Raw genomic sequence first — 23,138 nt, 5'->3', positions numbered from 1 at the left:
AGGATAAGAATATATTGAAGAAGTTACGATACAACAATGAACAACTACAAGGCCTACAATAATTACAACCTACAGTAGAACCGTAAACGGTGCATCAAATAAATTGGTTTGTCCAAACGCAGTTTTGAATATAATGAATTATATATTTCTTTCAAAGATAGATGTTTAGACACATTTGACTGTCTCTCCACTCCATCATAACAAAACCTGGGAAGTTTGCATCGGAAGTTGCAGTGTTGGGGATGATGGATGACCGGAAGTTGGTATTCTGGAGTGATGTCAAACTTCAATGGAGTCCTGTCTACATGCAAACTCTGTACAATGTAGGCCTCAGCAGTCTAATGACTTTTATAAATAAATAAAGAAAATCATTTTAAAATATCTTTTAAGGAAATATACAAGTGACAAATATAAAATATAAAAGAGTCTCAGATGACATAATGGGTAAACTAAAACTTATAAATCATTTAATCTTACAGCACTAATGGCATTAAGATTAACTGTAAATAATTGTTGTGTACAAAATTCAATTTAAAATTACACCTCCCTTTACGTTTGAAAGACGGTGGATTTTCAATCACAATGTATAATCTGGCAATGTTTCATTGTTTAATTTAAATGTTTTACAGGTTTTTAGAATGAGCTTTTTATACTGGTATGAATAAAACAAATCACATTGTTCATTTTTTTTTTAAAACAACAATACAAACTATTATTTCAATTATTATTAGTCTTAAAGAAAGAAAAATAGTTTTGAGATTTTAAATAAATAAATACTCACAGTCATCTCTGGATGCAGACCATACAATCATAATACATCATCCAGCGTGGCCCACACTGTGTATAGTAATTAAATCAGAAAATTACAGGTCATTGGTGAGAGTTGGTTACTCATACATTAAAAAATATGAGTAAGTATAGTACATAACGCTTATATATCTAAAACTTGTATTTTATTGAAATTGATAAACTTTTAACGTAATTAATTACTATTAATTTGTGGAGCTTCAATACAGGAGTAAATGTAATTTTGTTGTTCTGTAATACGTTACATTTTCTTGTACTATCCAAATCATATTTTTTTTTATTTCCCCTGAACTACATACACTAAGAGCTAAGTACTGTGGTTCCAGTCTAACCTCCGAGTAAAATCCTTTAAGTAAGGTCATTGTTTGGACCATAGTTTATTACGTAGTCCACATTATCCTAAACATGACTTAGCATCAACATAGGTAAATTTTCAAGTCACTTGTGACATCTTCTGCCTGAAATAAAACGTTTAAAAGATGCTTACCACCAATAATGGTTAGGTGCGATGTCCGTTAATCTGCGTTTGTTTCAAATTAAAATTTGAAAAATTTGGCCAAGAGTTAGTAAAAAGTTTTTCCTTGTTTCATATGTAACCATTTTAATCGATTTATATTTACAGGCAAATATGTTTGTAGACTTTTATTGACTACCAGTTTAATGTTTTACAAGACAACTAGTCATATTAACCGAAGGTAGCCACCCTTTTATACATTTATATCTTTTTTAAAGTATTTGTGGTTCCTTTTTACCTTGATTCTGCCAGGTAAAAGCATCCAGCGAAGCAAGGCTTGAGACTGTACCGACAAAAATGTAGTGACATTTAACAGGATCCGAACCCACGACATCTACGCCTAGGGCCCGAGATCCGTAACACTCCCGACTTAGCTATTGACTCACCAAAATGTAACGTAGACGCTTTAAACACCTTAATCTTAATTATATAAAGGTAGAATGGCTATACACTTATAATCGTGATACAAGCGGGTCAGAAAATTTGTTTGGGTATAAACGTAATAGCCTTCGTCAAAGAAGACTGGAGGAGTTAATACTTCCTAAAAGCAAAGAGATCAAAATAATGAGTAAGCTTATTTCAAACGTTCTTTTCAACATCTCCACCGTTGTCATCTAATTCCAAATATAACCTTTTGACATTTTAATCAATCCACTATGAGTACAATATTTTTCATGCATTCGGTCAACGACTTGATAGGTTTAAATCCAAGATACCCGCATTACCATAGTAATCCCAACGTTTAACAACAATACCGTGCGTCAACAGAGCCACGTGACGTCATCATGGGATATTGTGAGGTGTTGTATCCGGTGCCCGTGATTGTTGTTATTGGCTTAGCCATAAAGTGAATATTAACTTTATATGGGCTTAATGTGTCGAGGATTATATCTGCCGGGTGTGTGAGACCACGTGTATGGCCTTCTATCTGACAAGACATTTATAATTCTGTTTCATATAAATTTAGTATTGAAAACACATCATTTGACCTATTGTGTACAAATTATTCAATTGAACAACAGACTAAGTTTGATATTTATGTTTTGTGGAAGTAAATATGTAAAACTCCAACAATATACGTTATAAATGTATGGGTTTACCCTCTTGGTAATAGCGAACGCAGTTTTCAGCTGCAAAAACAAATACCCCCACCGCAGCAAACCTGCCGACTAAGCGAATTTTCATCTGAATGATTTTCTATTAAATCTATTTAAATAGCATTAGGTTTAACGAGTACCTAGGTTTGCTGCCCCAAGGAAACTAAAACTAATAAAGTGTGTTTTAGTAAAATATTAATAGCTTAGTATAAAATAAATAAGTTTGCCAAGTTTGATCAAAATATATCCATAAACAAACAAACTACAACATTTTCAATATTCTCCATAAGAATAACATGGGAATTTTTCATTTACAATTTTTTGAGTTTTCTCCGTTACCAATAACCGTACAAAAACACTTTGATATACTAAATTATTTTTTTTTTAAGCTCTTTAATATGGTCTAGAGATAAATTGGGAAATTTTGTGTTTTAGGGGTCAAAAATGAGAAAGCCAATTTTTACCCCATAAAACCCCCCGCAAAACTCCGTTCCCATGGTCCGATCATGCTGGTTCGCGAACTCATTCAAGTTTATCCCGCCTTACACCTTTAAACCAAATTTCATCAAAATCGGACAAAAATTACTCAAGTTATCGTGCGGATGGACATATATGTATATATATAGATATATAAAAATTTGAACGAATGGTGTTTTTGACCTCTGGGGACATCAAAATGAAAAAGGAAATCGGTCCCGGGCCTAGGTCTTACCATGAGACCTACGGTAATAGCTACTTCCCTATAGGGAAACTCGCTAAAACACAGCGTAAAAGGTTGGACAATATACCGCACATGCACAGTAAAAATAAGGGGTTTTACACTCTGAAATATGTTATGTATGAAATATGTATAGTTGGGTTTTCCCCAACTACGATTCCGTCACACTATAAGCATAATAAAAAATAATATTTGTTTTTGGTTTAAGCCTTGGCAATATCCACTCTGTACAGTATAGGTCTTGAAAGCTTTTAACACTTCCAAGTACATTTTAAATGTTTTACTTCTCATGCTTAAAAGTAGAAACTTAACTGTTTTTGTAACTCCTAAACAACAATTACTTCTTTAAATTTTGTCTCATTGCTTGGTTGCGAATCACTAAATTAATGAAAGGAGAATACAATGCATTAATAAAGGCAACTCTGGTCCAAAAACACATATAAAGCCATACTTTAAATGTCCATGATCACTGTCAAATGAATAGATTCCTAAAGTATAAATTTTTACCATTAATTTTATTCATTTCATTTTTTAAACTATCCGATTTAAATGATTTTAAAAAATTCTTCAACAAATAAAAGCGAGATACAAATTACATTTTTACAAAAGAATGCGGTAAAAGCGGTTAAAACCCCATCATCTTTCTTAACAAAGAGAGGGGTTAAGCCGAGTACAGGAATTCCGTCGGTAAAGAACCCAATTCCTGCTGTGGCTCTTTATTTTGTATAACTTTGTTGAGTAATTCTAGGTATTTAAACTCCGTTTCCTTCTAAAAGTGAGGTAAATGATGGTTTAATCAACAGAGTCCAACAACTCTATTGTCTATATCGATCGTATTAATTTTCTTTAAAAACTTTCAAAATGTCGTATTATTGTTGTTATTGTTTTGATCTTGTTTATTTACAATTCGATTTAGTTAGGCCTGAATTTATAAGCCGAAGATAATTTTCTTTATTTCAATTTCTTTCCCCTATACCTTTCAATTTTAAAAACTGTTGTATATTAAATCATAAATAATAATTATCAATACGAAGTCACTGCAAGTTATATTCAATGCTTAATGCTTACTAAGAAAGAAACAGGAAATACATGCTAAAGCTCAAAGGTCAAAGGCTGAAGACCAAGAACTGGAGAGGATTCACTACACTTCTGTATGAACTGTGAGTATAGCAAGATTAAATTGTGCACTTGTTAGGGTTAATATTTTTCCCCTAAAAATATACAATAATTTGGCGACGAGCTTGTGGAAGTCTTAAATATTAGTTTAAAAGTTATTAAAACAGTGTTTTCTAGTACAAATTCTACAAATAAAAGTGAAATATTAGTAAAATCTGCATCAAGAGGAGACAAGTCACATGTTCAGTTTTCACAAAAAGTTACAAGTCAACTATTGCAAGTTTATAAGTCGATTAAATTTTAAAGCTGAGTTTTTATTGATATCTGGAAAAGGAATATTTTATTTCAAAAACACACAAAGGCAAGGTATTTATGTAAAATATAGGACTTGTCATCAATTTTCATGTTAGTACAGAACTTTGCAGAAACCTGTTCAGACAAAGCATTTTGCAGGAAATCCCAAGTGGAAATATTATAAATTTGGAAAATCATTTGCAACTTTTGTAACTTTTGAAGCAAATGGATCTACTTTAGTAATATATAATCTTCTTAAAGGTTAAAAGTAAAATTAAATCAGTCAAATGCAATGAAATGGACTTATGTTTCTTGGAATAGGCCTAGGCTAGTCCTGACTTTGGAAAGTTTTTTACTGTACTGTTCATGCCTAAAGCAAACATTTGCCATAGCAAAATGTCAGTTACTGGTAAATTCTCTGAATTTAATGAAGAAGTGGAAGATCTTAGTAATTATTTGGAAAGATTTGAGTTGTACATAAAAGCTAATTCTGTGAAGGAAACAGAAAAAGTTCCATTATTCCTTACTGTTATAGGGCCTAAAGTTTTTGGAGTTTTGAAAAACTTATTGCTTCCCAAAAAGCTTGCTGATGAAACTTATGACAATTTAATTAAGGCTTTAAAGGGTCATTTCACACCAGAAAAGTCAATTATTTCTGAAAGGTGTAAATTTCACAAAAGGTTCCAAAAAGATGGGGAAACGTTAGCTCAGTACGCAGTGGAGATTAAACATTTAGCTGCTTCTTGTGATTTTGGTAATTTCTTAAACGATGCCATGAGGGACCGCTTTGTTAGTGGGATTAAAAACGAGGATATTCAACAACGGTTGATGACAGAGACCGATTCAAATTTTTCGCAACTCTTTGAACTTGCTTGTAGGCTAGAGGCTGCAAGGAAGGAAGTCAAAGGATTTCATTCACAGGGAGAAGTGGGTGAAATAGATTTTGTAAAATCGTACAGACACAGTTCTAAGCCTAGTGGGGGTAAAAACAATTTCCAAAAGCCAAAACTAGGTTATGTCAAAGGTAATAACCTCATGGAAAATAAGAAAGACTATAAATGCTACAGGTGTGGCAAAACTGGTCATAATTGTAATATGTGTTTCTTCAAAGGAGCACGATGTCACTCTTGTGGTAAAATAGGCCATTTGTCGAGTGTTTGTAAGCAAAAACATGGAAAGCCTAAACCTACTAGTAATAGGTCAAGAGTAAATTTTGTAACTGATAGTCCAGATGAAGATGTAAATACTTGCTATGATTTACAGTGTGTTTCTTTGATAAATGAAGTCTCTTTTGATAACAATTATCGAACCACCTTGATGGTCGAAGACAAACCATTGGATATGGTTATTGACACCGGTGCTATTATGACTGTTTTACCTAAACATATTTATGATGATAAATTTAGTCATATAAATTTAAGGCCTACTGAGTTGCAGCTGAAGTCGTACACTGGACACCCATTGGATGTTTTGGGAGAGTTCAAAGCCGCAGTTTCGCACGAAGGAAAGGACTACCATCTACCTGTAGTGGTTGTAGGAATCACCGATTGTCGACAGCCAGCACTGTTGGGACGTAATTGGCTACATCAGTTGAAGTTGGACTGGAACAGGATATTACAGGTTGGATCTGGAAATAATGCAGGCAAGTCTAGCCATAATGTTTCTACTTCTACCGCTTCTGTAGAAAATGACTTGAAAAGTAAATTTATGGATGTTTTTGAAGGGCAAATGGGTCTAATTAAAGGTATCACAACGGAGATTGCTGTAGATGAAGAGGCGACTCCAATTTTTTGTAAGGCTAGACCTGTTCCATATGCTTTAAGAGAATCAGTCGAAAAAGAACTTGATAATCTTGTTAAATCTGATGTTATTTATCCAGTCAAAGATAGCCAGTGGAGTACACCCTTGGTTTGTGTTTTAAAACCTGACGGAAAATCAGTGCGACTGTGTGGGGATTTCAAAGTAACCTTAAACCGAGTCTTGAAAAATTCGGAGCATTATCCACTCCCTACATCAGAAGATATTTTCACAAAACTTTCAGGTGGGAAAATATTTTCAAAAATTGATTTGACTTCAGCCTATTTGCAGTTAGGTGTAGGCGAAAAATCGCAACCATTCTTAACGGTAAACACCCACAAAGGTCTTTTCAGGTACAAAAGACTACCCTTTGGGATTACGAGTGCACCTTTTCAGTTCCAAGCGGTCATGGACCGGATCCTAAAAGGATTAAATAGTACATACTGTTTTCTGGATGATATTTTGATTGTAGGCCACAACATGCAAGATGCAGTAAACAAAACCGAAGCCCTTCTAGTGCGACTTAAAGAATTCGGTATCAAGGCTAACTACCAGAAAAGTGAGTTCCTTAAACCCAGTTTGAATTTCCTTGGACATAGGATTGATGAGTTCGGAATACACCCTACCGATAAACTAGTTAAAGCTATTTTGGATGCACCCGAGCCTACCGATGTTACCCAGCTAAGAGCCTATCTAGGCCTATTGAATTTTTATGGGCGTTTTCTCCCTAACCTATCCACGGTGTTATACCCGTTGCATCAGTTGCTTCATAAAGCCAAACCCTGGCAATGGAATTTAGAATGTTCAAAAGCTTTTAATGAGAGTAAACTGCTTTTAACTCAAAGTAATGTTTTGGTACCTTATGATCCAAAGTTGAAAATCCAAGTGACATGCGATGCAAGCCCTTATGGGATCGCCAGTGTTATGTCTCACACTATGCCGGACGGATCTGTCCGACCAGTTGCGTATGCTTCTCGAAGTCTTACAAAATCCGAAATGAACTATGCTCAGTTAGATAAAGAAGCCCTTGCTATCATATTCGGAGTAAAGAAATTTCACAAATATATTTTTGGTCGATCATTCACATTGATTACGGATCATGCCCCTTTAACAGCACTCCTAGGAGAGAAAAAGGGTATCCCAGTTCTTGCAGCTGCCCGCATGCAACGTTGGGCAATAATTTTGTCTGCGTATGACTACCACATCATCTATCGAAAAGGTTCTGAAATTGTAGAAGCTGACGCTCTTTCACGTCTTCCTAAGAAACTCGACCCAAACTCTGAAGATATTTCAGTTATTCAGTTTTTTGCTCCATTTCCAGAACTACCTCTCACAGCAAAAGAAATAAGTCTTGCAACCCGAAGAGATCCGTTGTTTTCTAAAGTCTTAGATTTGACACTTCAAGGCTGGCCTACACATTTAGATAAGGATGAGCCATTAAGAGCTTTCTTTCTGAGAAAGAACGAACTTTCAGTTGAAAATGGTTGTATTCTTTGGGGAAATCGAGTCCTCATTCCTACTAGATTTCAAAAACACCTCTTAGACATGTTACATGAAGAACATCCTGGTGTTTGCAAAATAAAAGCTTTGGCCAGAAGTTTTGTGTGGTGGCCTAAAATTGATGACCAAATTGAAAATGTTGTTAAAACCTGTGAGATCTGTAAAATGACCCGTAAATCTGCCCCTAAGCTGCCTCTACAGCCGTGGCAGTGGCCTTCAAAGAAATGGCAGCGTGTGCACCTAGATTTCGCTCAGAAGGATGGTGTTTATTTTCTGATACTAGTGGACAGTTTCTCTAAATGGGTCGAAGTATACCAAATGAATGGTACCAACGCCTCAAAAACTATTGAAAGATTACGTACATGCTTTGCCGCATATGGAGTTCCGGAGAACATCATCACAGACGGAGGACCGCCTTTTAGGTCAGAAGAATTTGAAAGTTTTTTGAGATTCAATGGAATTAATCACATTTTCTCCCCTCCATATCATCCGGCGAGTAACGGCCAAGCAGAGTCTATGGTGGGTACTTTTAAAACATCTCTCTTAAAGCAAGTACTCCAAGACAACCTCAAGGGCCGAAATCGGACTTTGCAGCACAAACTGGATTGTTTCATGTTCGCTTACCGTAACACACCTCACTCAATCACTGGTAGAACACCTTCGGAACTATTTTTGGGTTTTCAGCCTAGAACCAGATTCACTCTTCTAAAACCAGATTTCAAAAGCAACATGGAGAGCAAGCAACAGAAAATAAAAGAATCCAGTGACCAACATAGAGGAAAATGGAGGTCGTTCACACTAGGACAGGAAGTCTGGGTCAAAAGTATCCGTAACGAAGAAACAAGATGGATGCCGGGAGTTATTATCAAGTGTATCAGTCCTGTGACTTACATTGTTAGCGTAAGGGGACAGAAACGGTTTGTACATGCCGATCATTTGAAAGAGTTGGAAGGTGAATTGCCCATTATGAGAAGAGAAGAACCAGAAATCACTCCTCCACGACCCTTACCAGTGCTATCACCAAGCAAAAGTCTGGTCGAACCTCCTATACATGTTGATCAATCACAGAGTCCCACGAGATCACCACCACCTCGGAAATCTTTACCACCTCAGAAATCTCCATCACCTCGGAAATCTCCATTACCTAAAGGAAGTATAACTCACGAACAAGAACCCCTGCGGAGGTCCAAAAGGATGATAACGGCCCCGCAGAAACTTAATCTTTAGTAGACAAGAGAACAAGTTCGCAGCAAGATTAAGTTAATTTTATTTTACATTTGACAAACAATGAATTTTATTTTGAAATGAAGATGCTGCGAACATTTATAAAAGAAGAGTTATTTTATTTTATTTTCAAGAAGAGTTTTAAGTTTTTTTGTAAAGGGGAAAGGAGTGTTGTATATTAAATCATAAATAATAATTATCAATACGAAGTCACTGCAAGTTATATTCAATGCTTAATGCTTACTAAGAAAGAAACAGGAAATACATGCTAAAGCTCAAAGGTCAAAGGCTGAAGACCAAGAACTGGAGAGGATTCACTACACTTCTGTATGAACTGTGAGTATAGCAAGATTAAATTGTGCACTTGTTAGGGTTAATATTTTTCCCCTAAAAATATACAATAAAAACAAAACGATATTTTTATGCCTTTTTTTGACTTATTCCTTGGCTAAAGTAAAGATCAATGCAATAACATAAGCAAAGTACATTGAAGGTTTTCCCCATACTGTAATCCTGCATATGTACTGTATAAGGTCATAGATTTATCCTTACGATCCTTTATCATGGGTCCCTTGAACTATAATTCGACTTATTCTGACCCGTTGCGTGATTTTATTTCTTATTTTGATTTAATGAGACACTTATTACGTGTAACTTTGTTTGTAATAAACGGAATCGCTAAAGTAAATGTAAACCTGTTAACTAATATTTTATTAGCTTAAGAAAATGTATTGATATAAAATTTCCTTCCCAATTCCTCAATTATCTAATTCTTTGTTAGTGGGAATTCGATGTATAATGTATATGAGTCTTTTTAACTTAAATTATATTACCAATTTTATTTCAATAGAAAGGGAAAGGGGTTTTCTTTAAGTACGGTTTCAAAATCATTTTAATAATCGTAAAATTTTAAATATGTGTTGTCTAAGATTTAGTCCCCGCAAAAATATTAATACTATTTTCAGTCTAAATAAATATGGTTTCTACGCAAAAACATGTAAGTCTGCTTTGTGTAAAAGGAAATATTTTCATCACGCTCGCTCGGTAGTTTCTTTCCAATATAACAGGAATAAAATTATTCTCTTAGTCCTGTTAGTCAAAATTTTACTAATTCTTTTGATCATAGATACGAACATTGCAACCCCTGTAAAATTTACAGCAGGATATCTAACTTCTGGAGCTTTTTTGGTTCTGTTTAAGGAGTTACAACCTTAAACAAACTTGGGGACGATAAAAGGTAAAACTTATTACTCAGAGAAAGTAAAGAGACCTATAACTTTGTTATCAGAGAAGTTGATTTCGTGGGAAAGATCAACTCAGTATAGGAAGTTAAAAGTAATAATTGGAATTGGCCTGACCTAAAAACTGCCACGAGGTTGACCCAAATAAAGAGGTGAAATTGGGGGACAATTATGATTTATTGCACTTATTTACAATCTATAAATTAATTAATGTTTATATATTCGGCTGAATAACCTTGTGTTGTTGACGATTTAATGGTTTGACCAATATTTCATCAAATCTTTCAAATATGTATTGAAATAGTTACTCACTTGATTAACTAAGTTATAGACTCTTATTACACAAACCCCTTTACTTCACGTATCCAAGAAACACATCAATAAAATAAGGAAAACATATATTTTTAAATGTATACATAAATAATCGAATGCCTAATGTAAATGAAATTGAAAATAATAAACTCAATGTAGCCTATAGACATAAAACGTATATACTCTTTTAAAATAACATTTTAACCCATCCCACAGAGTGCCTAGGAATTTTTTACAGTCCTAGGATAAGGAATACTATTCAAAACACTAATTAGACTCATATTTAAATAATTTCAAATTGCTATTTCAAAAATGTACAAGTTCTTTAAGAGCATCCTAAAGGCATGGAAATGTGTATTTAGGTGTATGGAAACTATTTTTTTTTTTAGATAAAAAAACAATATAACTAATTAAATACAAACCTAAAAACCTGTATTTATTTTTATATTCAAACCTTTTTTATAATAATATTTTCAAGGTATTAGTCTATAGTTGTATTTTCATATAATTAACAATAATTAATTGTCAAATATCTATTTTTTTGAAAATGTAATAAATTAATCCCAATAACAATAACAAATTTTCCAAACAGCTTTGCAGATATATTGATCATGTAAGGATAGACATGAGACTTACAGGGTGACAGCAGATTCTCATATTCACACTCACGACTCGCGCCACTCAAGCTAATATTGAAGTTCCATGTTTGGACGTGGCGAAATAAGCCAGAGATCAACATTGACTCGCACGTGTACGACCTTGTGTTGCTCAGACAATCAGTTAATTTAATTGCAACTTACGGTAAACTAGCAGAGTACCCGTACTTCGTACGGGGTTGGCATGTAAGTATAAAATGCTTATTGCACTCAAGCTTTGCGTTTGCAATGGGGGGAACACAGTATGATAAAATTTGCTTCTTTAAATTTATAGTATTAGTATTACACATCTACTATAGCCAAAATGTTCCACAACTTCACCTAAGCAATAGAGAAAAATAAATTATAAAAAAATTCACAAATCAAAAAGTATTCATGAAATTCAAAACATTAACATACAGTAACTGTAAACAGTCACACTTTGACAGTTCTTATTGCATATCACAGTTTTTTGTTGCTGCTTAAGTTAGTTTAAATTAGCTGTTTTAATGAATGCAAAAAAATTATAGCGCTGCACCCTGTTGGTAAATCTTATAACTTTTAATGCTTTTGCATATCATAGAACCAACTTTTTTTAGTTGAAACAGCTGACTAAATTCTTTAATTCCCTTTAAATGTGAATACACATTAAGGTTAACATGAGTAACTACAGAGCCACTGGGGCGGAGGCCGTAAGGATTTTTGAGATAAGAATATGCCTATATGTTAATCGGGAATGTGAGCTATCATCATGACAAATTTCAGCCCAATCCGTCCAGTAGTTTATGTGTGATTGAACTTCAAACAAACAAACAAACAAACAAACACACAAACTTTCACATTTATAATATTACTAAGCAAATTACTCTATTGCTTCAGGATGTTTGAAAAATAAGTATAAAAAATGAATATCTAAAAGGCAAAACTTGTAACGTTAAAATATAATTGTACGTTCAGCTCATTATTGTTTCGTAAGCAATTACTATACATAATTAAGCGGAGCGAGCGAAGCGAGCGAAGCTCTTATACGTCGACTTTTATGCATTTCGTAATACGCAAACTCCTCCTAGACGGCTGAATCAATCGTTTTCAAATTTTGCATGGTGATAAAGACCATATCGGTGAGTGCCAACATCTATATAGCGTTAAAAAAGTCTCTCAGGAATCCGTAGAAAAATGAAACTGAAAATCACATTTTTTTAACATTAGTCTTATGGGTTGCTAGGTAACCATGTTGGCTGAATTAAATAACAAGTAAAAAGTAAACAAAAGATTTGAAGTTTTAGCATGTGCTCATAATAAGCCAACTACCCACAGTATACTAGGAAATTACAAATACAGTACAAAAGGAAAAACATCACTTGTTAATATTGAGCAAAGATTATACTTAAGATTACTCGAAACATTGTAGTCAAGGGTAGCAGTGCGAAGTCTAAGATCTGTTTATGACGAATACATTAAGGTATCTGCAATCCTAAAATGCTATGGGAAGGGAAGGAAACAGGTCCGTGACGTAGGAAGTAGTGAAGGAAGTAGTATAGGCAATCATAAAATGCTATGGGAGAGAGGGAAACAGGTCCGTGACGTAGGAAGTGATGAAGGAAGTAGTAAATGCGAGCAGTCCGGAGTGTGGGGACTGTTTATGACGATAAGATTAGGGTATCTGCAATCCTAAAATGCTATGGGAAGGGAGGAAAACAGGTCCGCGACGTAGGAAGTGGTGAAGGAAGTAGTCAAGGCGAGCTGTCAGGAGTGAGGGAACTGTTTATGGCGATTAGATAAGGGTATGGGCAATCCTAAAATGCTATGGGAAGGGAGGGAAACAGGTCCGTGACGTAAGAAGTGGTGAAGGAAGTAGTCAAGGCGAGCTGTCTGGAGCGTGGGAACTGTTTATGATGATTAGATTAAGGTATTTGCAATCCTAAAATGCTATGGAAAGGGAGGAAAATAGGTCCGCGACGTAGGAAGTGGTGAAGGAAGTAGTCTAGGCGAGTTGTCCGGAGTGTTTGAAATGTTTATGACAATTAGATTATGGTATCAGCAAACCTAAAATGCTACGGGAAGGGAGGAAAACAGGTCCGCAACGTAGGAAGTGATGAAGGAAGTAGTCAAGGTGAGCTGTCCGGAGTGTGGGAACTGTTTATGACGATTAGATTAAGGTATTTGCAATCCTAATGCTATGGGAAGGGAGGAAAACAGGTCCGCGACGTAGGAAGTGGTGAAGGAAGTAGTCAAGGCGAGTAGTCCGGAGTGTGGGAACTGTTTATGACGATTAGATTAAGGTATCTGCAATCTTTCAATGCAATGGAATGGAGGGAAACAGATCCATGACGTAGGAAATTGTGTAGGATGTAGATGTGTGGATTTATGCATCTCCAATACTACGGTGCTTTCAGAGTGAACTAATGATTTTCCCCGAGCAAAGCTCGGTCCCCGGGTACTATAATCAAATGACGACACTAGCTTGAGGTTCGTGACGTATGAAGAGGTTAAGGAAGTAGTAAAGGTGAACAGTCTGGAGTATGTAAACTGTTTATGACGATTAGATTAAGGTCACAACGTTCCTAAAATGCTACGGAAAGGGAGGGAAACAGGTCCGCGATGTGGGAAGTGGCGAAGGAAGTAGTAAAGGCGAGCTGTTCGGAGTGTGGGATCTGTTTATGACGATTAGATTCAAGTATCTGCAATCTTAAAATGCTATGGGAAGAGAGGGAAACAGATCCGCGACGTAGAAACAGGTGAAAGAAGTAGTAAGGTGAGCAGTGTGGAGTGTGGGAACTGGAAACCGTTTGTAGCAGTTTTAATGTATCTGCAATGCTGAAATGCTATGAGAAGGGATGGAAGCATGCCCAAGACATAGGAAATTGTGAAAGAAGTAGTAAAGTCTAGCAGTACGGACAGTGGGGATGTTTGTTGCAATTAGATTAACGTATCTAAAATACTAAAATGCTATGGAAAGCGATGAATACAGGTCCACGACGTAAGTGGTGAAGGAAGTAGTAAAAGCTGGCAGTGCAGAGTGGGGGAACCGTTTGAGCAGATGGATAAATGAATTTGTAATACTTAAATGCTATGAGAAAGGAAGGAAACAGGCCAATGACGTAGTAAATGGTGAAGGAAGTAGTAAGGCTAACAGCGCAGAGTGTGGGAACTGTCTTTGGCAATTAAATTAATGTATCTGCAATCCTAAAATGCTATGGGAAGAGAGGGAAACAGGTCCACGACGTAGGGTGTGGTGAAGGAAGTAGTAAAGGTGAGCAGTGTTGAGTTTGGGAATGGATTAATGTATCTGCAATGCTAAAATGCTACGGGAAGAGACTGTAGACTGTAATATGTTAAAATGATTACGAAGCACAAATCGATACATATTTTCGATACATGCAATCGTTTACAATCGAAATTTACAACTGAGTTGACAACAGCTGATTTTTACTCCATAGAGGCTAAAAACGATTTTTACTCCCTAAATATTAAAAATGCTACTTTAGACCCGCAGCGCATGCATGAAAAAATACTGTTTTTACAAAAGACAGTGTTTTTGTTTGTAAGACAAAAACAATATAATATGAACCCTTGATGACTCCGCTCAATTTTGTGGATGCCTCTGCGAACGCCACCTAGTTACATATATTTCTTATGTCGTGTTCATTGTCTAGGGCGCAGTTTAAGTAAAAGCAAGAGGACATTCAATTAATTATTAATGGAATTTTGTATGTAGGATCAACATTGTTAAATACCTAAATGAAAATAATACGTTGTTTTTACTGTCAAAGTTAAATGTTACTTGTCTAAATACATAATGAGCATTACTGTATATTATCTTATAAAAGCCTGATTATACACTTTGCAGGTAACATATATGCACTCTTAAGATATTCATTAAGTTGGTAAGGGAACCACAACCAATTTTACAAACGATGATTTAGAACCAATTTTCATTCCATTAACAATCCCCGAAGAACTATACGGTCAATTGTATTGTTTTCTTTCACACTACAGTCAATAATGTCACCAAATGTGCATGTACAAAGTGTCCATAAATTAACAGGTCAGGTTATGAGACGAGGGAACAGGTTGTAAAAAGAGTCTCCATCTCCGACAATGGACCTCACTGCTTCCTTTAATAAACTTTATTAAACTTTTTATTCTAACCATATATTTTTACCTTAACCATATCATTACCATCTCTTTATCAGTAACCATTATTTTATCATATTAAACCACTATTTTTGAGTGTAAAATACATAACAGCTATTTGGCAATAGTTATGGTTTCTAATGTTCATTTTTTTTATAAACATGTACTTTTTAATTCATTATGTATAGATTTAAGGGCTCGTCACGAAAAATATATATTCCTACCTCCGTATCAATAACAACAAATAATTCTTATATTACAAGATTGGGGAGCGAGCTGGCCTATTCGTATAGTATGGGGGTTCGGAACCCGAGGTCCCGGGTTCAAGTCCCACCAAATACCAATGCATTTTATCTGTGTGATAATGTCACAACTCTCTACGACTAGCCTAAAGTTATTTTGAGAAATAATCCCGGGTGAAACCCTTGAGAAGATACATTTTGTTACAATATCTGCAAATGACATGTTAATAACAATTTCTAGTTATTATGTCTTTTAGCACAGTCAATTTGTTTTGTTCTAGGACACTAGGCACAAGCCCGGTATTGTTTTTCACATTACACCAGGCTAGACCTAGGGGTTGTGGCAAAATCACACACTCGTAGGTAGATAAAATCCATTGGTGATTTGGTGGGATTTGAATCCAGGACCTCATGAAATAACTACTAGATTATCTCGCTTCCCTTGTTAGCACAGCTCATTAGTATTATGATATTTTTAAAAGTTAATATTACTACATATAATATTTCAAATACTTTGTAATACATCTTCCATGTGCATAACGTAGTCGTAGTCATACAGTTTCAGTTACATTATGTATCATTAACATGTTTAACATGTTAAATGTAACGCATCGTTAACTCATCCAACATGTTGTGCATCAACACGTGCCTTAGGATTAACAGGTCTAAGGGATTATAGCTAATTGTCATGCATGAAATGATAAGCAGATTATTAGAATTGCAAATGTTGTAAGGTTTCCCTAAACAAGTTTGTTAACTTAACAAATGTTTTTGTCAGATATTTTCTTATACCACTGTAGAGTCTTGATATGCATATTATTTTGTGTTGTAATAAGATCTAAACCCTTAAAGTTAGCTAAACAGATTATTGGTTTCACTTTTGTGTGATATTATTTAACTCATTATTACAGTTTCTTGATTACATTGTATAACCATCCTTAAGGTGCCTATTTAAAGGGTTTGAACATTCGTTCTATTTTTAAAGTATGTAGTTGATGGAGAAAAAAAATAAAAGCTTTGATGGTTTTCATAAAAGTGGTGTAGAAGCATATAAAAGTGAAAAATTACATTTTAGCGTAAGGCTATATTTGTTCAACAGTTTAGTTTAAAATTAGAGAATTAAAAAATCAAGTTTAAGAAAATGTTAGGATTAAATTTGGTTGAGGGAGGCAAAGACCAGCAAGATGTGTTGGTTGATGCTGGGTCATGTTTGGGATAATGCAATCCCGTATAATCCCGGAGTTTAAGCATGGACAACCCTAGGGATAAGAGTGGGAGAGTCCGAGTCAGAGTACCGAGGTCTTTTTGTCAGTTTATGGACGTATTTTTGGAAGAACACGTTTTTTACAGCTCGTTAAAAATTGTTACTAGAATGATAGTCTACACAGTAATGAATTTCCTGGGTTTAAAAAGATTTTATAATAAATCGATGACAAACATATCCAAAATAACCACTTGTTAGAACAAAGATATATTATAAGATCAGTGACGGTGGCGATGTCATGTAATCAAATATGAGAAATTTTACAACATTGGAAGGCCAATTACTTGGTGTCAAAAATATATTGGTTTACAATTTTAGAGACGGAAAATACTTATAATAAATAACTTGCAAATCACACAACAAAAATTAAATAAACCTATTGTAAAATTAAAGCAATATCAACATTTGAAAATTATCAAACTACAAATAAAAATCGCAAACAAAAGATTTGAAACGCAAAAAGTCTGAAAGGTAAAAGGTGAGAGTCTCCCCATAGTGGTATGTAAGTGGTCTTTACTGGGGTGTGCGCCAAGGAGTTAATACAAGGCAGGTTAGGGTGTCTCTGTAATGGTGTCTACTGCGCGCCTGGTAGGGTCCATCTCAGAGTGTCCCACACCACCCGCACCAACCCCCTCACCACAATGCGGACGTCACCCCCTGGACGTCACAGGGAGAACACCCACACTACCACAGGGATCCAAACACCCGGCCTCCAAGTAGCTAGATTACAGGACTACGCCACGAGTCCCGGCCGGTGACGCAAAACAGATGTTCATAAGCTGTCAGTTGATCGATTTGTTACTAGAAGGCGCTAGATGTATACCATTGGAACTGTTCGTTACTCTGTTCCATTATAAGAGAAAAGGAATTGTTTTACGAAAGCAAATTGCGGTCGGTTGGATTGGTTTGAATATTTTTAGTGTAATTGATGTTTAAAAAACCCAATTACGTGATTTAAATAATTACTAAATAATCTTAGAATAGAAATCTATATATTAATTTGAAACTGTTTTTCTTTGTCACAGCTATTTTTAGAGAACGGCTGGGCGTAGAAACTCGGTAGAGGTGTCTCTTGGTCTGTAGATGAGCCATCAAAAGAGAAACGTGGTAAATTCCCTTGGGGCTCTGCCCCAGTGGCCTTTGAATTCCCAGCCCATGTTATTCTTATGGAGGAAAAACAGGGGTTTTGTCCCAGCTAATTTGAGAGAACGGCTGGGCGTAGAAACTTGGTAGGGGTCTCTAAAGAAAAGTCTTGGTCTATAGATGAGCCATCAAAAGAGGAACGAGGTAAATTCCTTTGGGGCTCTGCCCCAGAAGCCTTTAAAGTTGCCTCTTCAGATTTGTTTACATTACGACCATCTTTTTAATAAAACAGCTGTTAATATTTAAATTGTGATTTATTGAATCTGTCAAAATGAAGTACAGTATTTGCAATGGGTTTTTCTGATTTTAAAATCGATTTTATTCAGCATCGTGTCATGTTTTGCAATATAATGTTCTATTACCAAATTAGTGGAAAATCCTAATATCACAGTAACTCTTAAAATTATTTCTTATGGAGTTGACTTATATATATTGTATGGCTTGGTTTCTGCCATTTTTTACCACTTCTTGGAGATTGTACGTAGCTGATATTCTTTGGTGTATTGCATCTGTAGACGAAACTTGGGTTGGTGAAATTATTACAATGGAAAAAAACGAGAAATCCTGGACAATTTGATATAGGATAAAAATAAAACTAAATTAACAATATGCTACATTTCTTGAGCAATCATTGAAATAACCGATTCGCAAGCAATGGAAACAGAAAAAGTCATAGAACACAACCAAGTAGAAGAAAAGAAATAATATATTTTTTTTTAATTTATAATCGTTATTATAGACAACCTAATGCGGCTATGAGAGGCAAAATTTGTAAAAACATTAAAAAACAAGATCAGCTTTTTGAAAAAAGATAAGATATTTACAAAAGATTTTGATTATATCTAACTGTTGTGTGGATCGTGAATATTTCCAAAATCTTTGAGTCGCCTGAAATGCTTCGCAATTGCTCGAATTCGAGCAACAGGTACACTAGTCTATCTATATATATAATACGCTAAGCCGGTTTTTTTTAACAGAACTCCTCCCTCATTTTTGGACCGATTCTGATGATTAAAGTGTCAAACAAGTGGCCCTGATCTGTAGCTTTGCAAAGTGTTTTTAGTATTTTGATATCTTTATTAGTTTGGGCAGGATCATCCATCAAAGTTGGGGTTTCCCCCATAAGATTAACATGGGGGAATCTAAATATTTAATTGGAAACTTTGTCTCCACTAATTTGAGAGAATTGCTGGGCGTAGAAACTTTGTAGAGGTGTCCAAAGAAAGGTCTTGGTCTGTAGATGAGTTATCAAAAGAAAAACTATGTAAATTCGCTTAGGGCTCTGCCCCAGAAGCCTTTAAAGATCCCTCCACAGATTTGTTTACATTTTGGCCATGTGGATAATACTTTTTAATGAAACAGCAGTTAATTTTAAAATTGTTTTTTTAAACGGAGTTAGAATTGTCCAAAAGAAGTATTTTCAATGTTATTTTCTGATTTTAAAATTTATTTTCTTCTGTATCATGTCATTTGCATTATTTGTTGCCAATGAAGCCGCACGACCATATAAATGAGGAGGCCCCTAACAGTTCAAGAATAAAATCCAACTTCACTTCAAGTATCCTATATTCCACTACACCTAACATTCTGTAGAGAGATTATATTGACAACTTTATGTACCGTAATTATTGATAAGGCTGAGACAACTAACTGACATCCCCCATGTCAAGGAATTACAGCTTTAACACTAACCCTACAACCAATTTCTCAAAACATTGCTAGAGTGTTATTCATTGGCACAGAAGTAAGATATGAACTGACGCGACGTGACGAAGGAAACCTCAAACTTACACTGTAACGGATATACCTCCGTTTGAAGTTAGAACGTGTCTTCCCAACAAACAGATATTTTTCCAAATAAAATCCTAGATTAACCTGCATTACACTGATGGAATCACAGAAGTGTTTAACTACAAAAGATCCACCAATACGATTTGAATACTGTATAATGGTTCTTCCAAAGGAAGAGATACCAGATAACATACTAATATACATACATATATAATAACATACTCCGATGACGTACAGTATGGGGAATATTTTATTCATTGAATGATCAACCATATTTTGGTAACTTAGGCAATTGATTTCATTATTGTTTTTACACTTATTAATCTTTAAACAATGCTAAATGCTCAAAATATGTATAACTTCACTCAATTTATCGCAGCAGATGAATTTGCGTATGCCTTGAAAGTAACCGTCGATTTCGACGGGTTTCACCTAGTGACTAAGATATTCGATTGTTTTCCATTCTAATTACATATATCTATGGTAGAAAACTTGTTAGTGCTTCAATATAAAGCTATGAATCAAGGTCAAAGATAAACAAATAAATGAATGACAATTTGTCAACGCAATTGTGTTGAGTAACTAATTTCTGTCAAGTACCTTATATAATCTAGAGTTACTTAAAGTAGATTTTATTACAGTAATTATTGTAGACTTATCAAGCATCAATGAATCAACTTAATTCGCGTACTTAAACCTGAACCTGACCTCATCAAATAAATTAAATTGCCTCAATCAAGAACATTTGTTTATTTTTTCGACTTTGCACATCCCTTTCTACATGTTGCTTGTTTTCATTTCTGGTCGTTGTCACCATTTGCTTGACGGACACGTGACTTTAGTCTCGGTTAATCCATTATCTTGACCTGAAATGACCAATGATTAATGGGTCCACCTATAGGTCCTGTAATACAGCTACTAGGATCACAAATAGTGGATATTTATAGTCATGCACTGTGGATGCGATACTCCATGGTGTGAATTCACGTCCGCACTAGTGAGTACTACGACTATCCGCAGTACTATCCTGATAACTCGTTAATACCAATTCGTTAATACCAAGTCAAAGATGTGGTTCGGTTTTCACTATTTACTGTAGGTCTCTTAGTTGCCATTGGCTATTAATCAACAGCTCTCAAGAATATATGCCGGCCTTAGTCCTTAGTCACTAACAAGACTACAAGATATATTTCAATACTAAACTAGTAAAATGTAGCCTAATATTTAACATGTAAGGGGTTCTTTTTAGAATCACTTTATAAAAACGCCCAATGTACCGAGCAAAGTTACATAAAATAAGGTAGACGAACTCTAAGTGGTTAGTGAGCGATACAAATTTAAAAATAACTAGTTAAATAAGTACTTTAACTATTCAAAACGATATTCAGGGTTTCTTAAGTTTTAAAACTGTTCGATAAAAATTTAGAATATATTAAAAAATATTTTGAAACATCGAATTATGTTTCAAAAAACGCCAAAACTATGAAAAATATGAAAACGCAGAATTGGAAATACTTTTCATCTTACTGGCAAACAGCTCTCCGTAAATTATCCTCTAAAGGGGAAACCGTAAGAAGACTTAAAGTGATTAAAACATAAACTATTCAAGAGAACTTAATATTCCACCATAACGATAGCCTCATTTTACAAGTTTAGGGTTTAGAAGTTTTTAATATTTTAGTGCGTATATTTAACCATTCGCTTTATCATAGTTTTTAATGAAAACTAATTAGCCCTATAAACAATGTATAAGTATGATAAATACATTAATGATAATAAGCACTTAAGTAGCGATTCATATAGTTTTGAGGATTGAGTTATCGTCACGATAGTTTATTTGTTAAGAGTTATATGTATTTAATTTAAACCCCAACATAAGATACACAACCGAAGCTATTAGCTTATAGTCAGGACACTAATAACTGCATTCGTGTTGCATCAAAAACTTGTTTAACTTTCAAAATGTTTATGAAATTTGCAGAATGTTTACTACGATTTTTATTTTTATTGTTGAACTTTAAAAAAATATTAGAAATTCGAAATTGTTGTGATATACTTGTATGATAATGTGGTTAGGTTGAGGTATAACTGCATTATCATGACAAAATAAGGATGTTCAATGTCCAGCTAATTTTCTAAAAATTTTAGTTTACTTTTTAGAAAGCGGAATAGCGAAAATGATATCGAATAAAATAAGGTTTATTACATTTTTTGTTCACTAACACAATGTGAGGGCTCTATTCTACAAACACCTAGGAATAAGCAAGACTTATAAAAAAGTAAAACGTTGATTTTATAAGTTTAAAATAAACAAAGCGTTCCAAAACTTGTTTACTTTTATTCGTTGGGCGACAGTGATATAAATATCACCCACACAGAACAATCGACCTGTCTGTTATTCTGACGTCATTTATTCACACGTCAAGCTGGGTGATGTATTGAGATTGAATGGTTTGCATACAGTAGTAATTGTATTGGTATTACTGTAATGTACTGTATTGCAATGTATTAGTATTATTGCACTGTATTGTATTTGGATTGTTGGAATCTGAATAATCAAGATTCTAATCATTGCCGTATCAACCAAAGCTTCTCTCCTAAATTTTTACGAGAAATATTTTTAACATTTTTGTGTAAACAGAAATATAAAACATCTGCCACAGAAAACCTGCAGACTATGCGAACTTCCATTTACCTGATTATAATTTCACTAAAATATGTTAAAAAATTACACTAGAGACAGGTTTGGACACTATACAGACAGGTTTGGATACTATACAGACAGGTTTGGACACTATACAGACAGGTTTGGAATAATTGTAATAGCTTTTTGTTTGCATAACATGTACAAACATCATGTAGTATATGGAAACATGTGACTTGATTAAGATTTATCTAACAATGTTTTACATGTACAATACAACATGCTGAAGCTGTAACGGAATGTAATTACGTGACAGAGAAAGTGGTAAGGTTCAGCAACGACCTTCTACTGTCTACAGTCTGACGAGATTAGAATACACAATGTAACTAGCGTTGACAACCGTTGTATATGGAAACATGTGACTTGATTAACATTTATTTAACAATGTTTTACATGTACAATACAGCATGCTGAAGCTGTAACGGAATGTAATTACGCGACAAAGAAAGTGATAAGGTTCAGCAACGACCTTCTACTGTCTGTAGTCTGACGAGATTAGAATACACAATGTAACTAGCGTTGACAACTGTTGTATATGGAAACATGTGACTTGATTAAGATTTATCTAACAATGTTTTACATGTACAATACAACATGCTGAA

The 23,138-nt window shown here is 34.7% G+C and overlaps 1 protein-coding gene across 1 annotated transcript; it reads left to right on the top strand.

The window, feature by feature from the left end:
• The first annotated feature begins 5,863 nt into the window (after window positions 1-5,863).
• LOC128984856 (uncharacterized protein K02A2.6-like) lies at window positions 5,864-9,070 on the top strand. The gene is made up of 3 exons (XM_054404225.1): window positions 5,864-6,188; window positions 6,816-6,902; window positions 7,458-9,070. The coding sequence occupies exons 1-3, from the start codon at window positions 5,864-5,866 to the stop codon at window positions 9,068-9,070; spliced, it is 2,025 nt and encodes a 674-aa protein (XP_054260200.1).
• Window positions 9,071-23,138: the final 14,068 nt, after the last annotated feature.

Source organism: Macrosteles quadrilineatus, unplaced genomic scaffold (genome assembly GCF_028750875.1).
Source record: "Macrosteles quadrilineatus isolate MER2022 unplaced genomic scaffold, UCM_ALF_1.0 Scaffold_2__2_contigs__length_208266976, whole genome shotgun sequence".
Taxonomy (NCBI): domain Eukaryota; kingdom Metazoa; phylum Arthropoda; class Insecta; order Hemiptera; family Cicadellidae; genus Macrosteles; species Macrosteles quadrilineatus.
The sequence above is the reverse complement of the archived record's forward strand: the minus strand, read 5'-3'. Positions and strand labels throughout refer to the sequence as shown.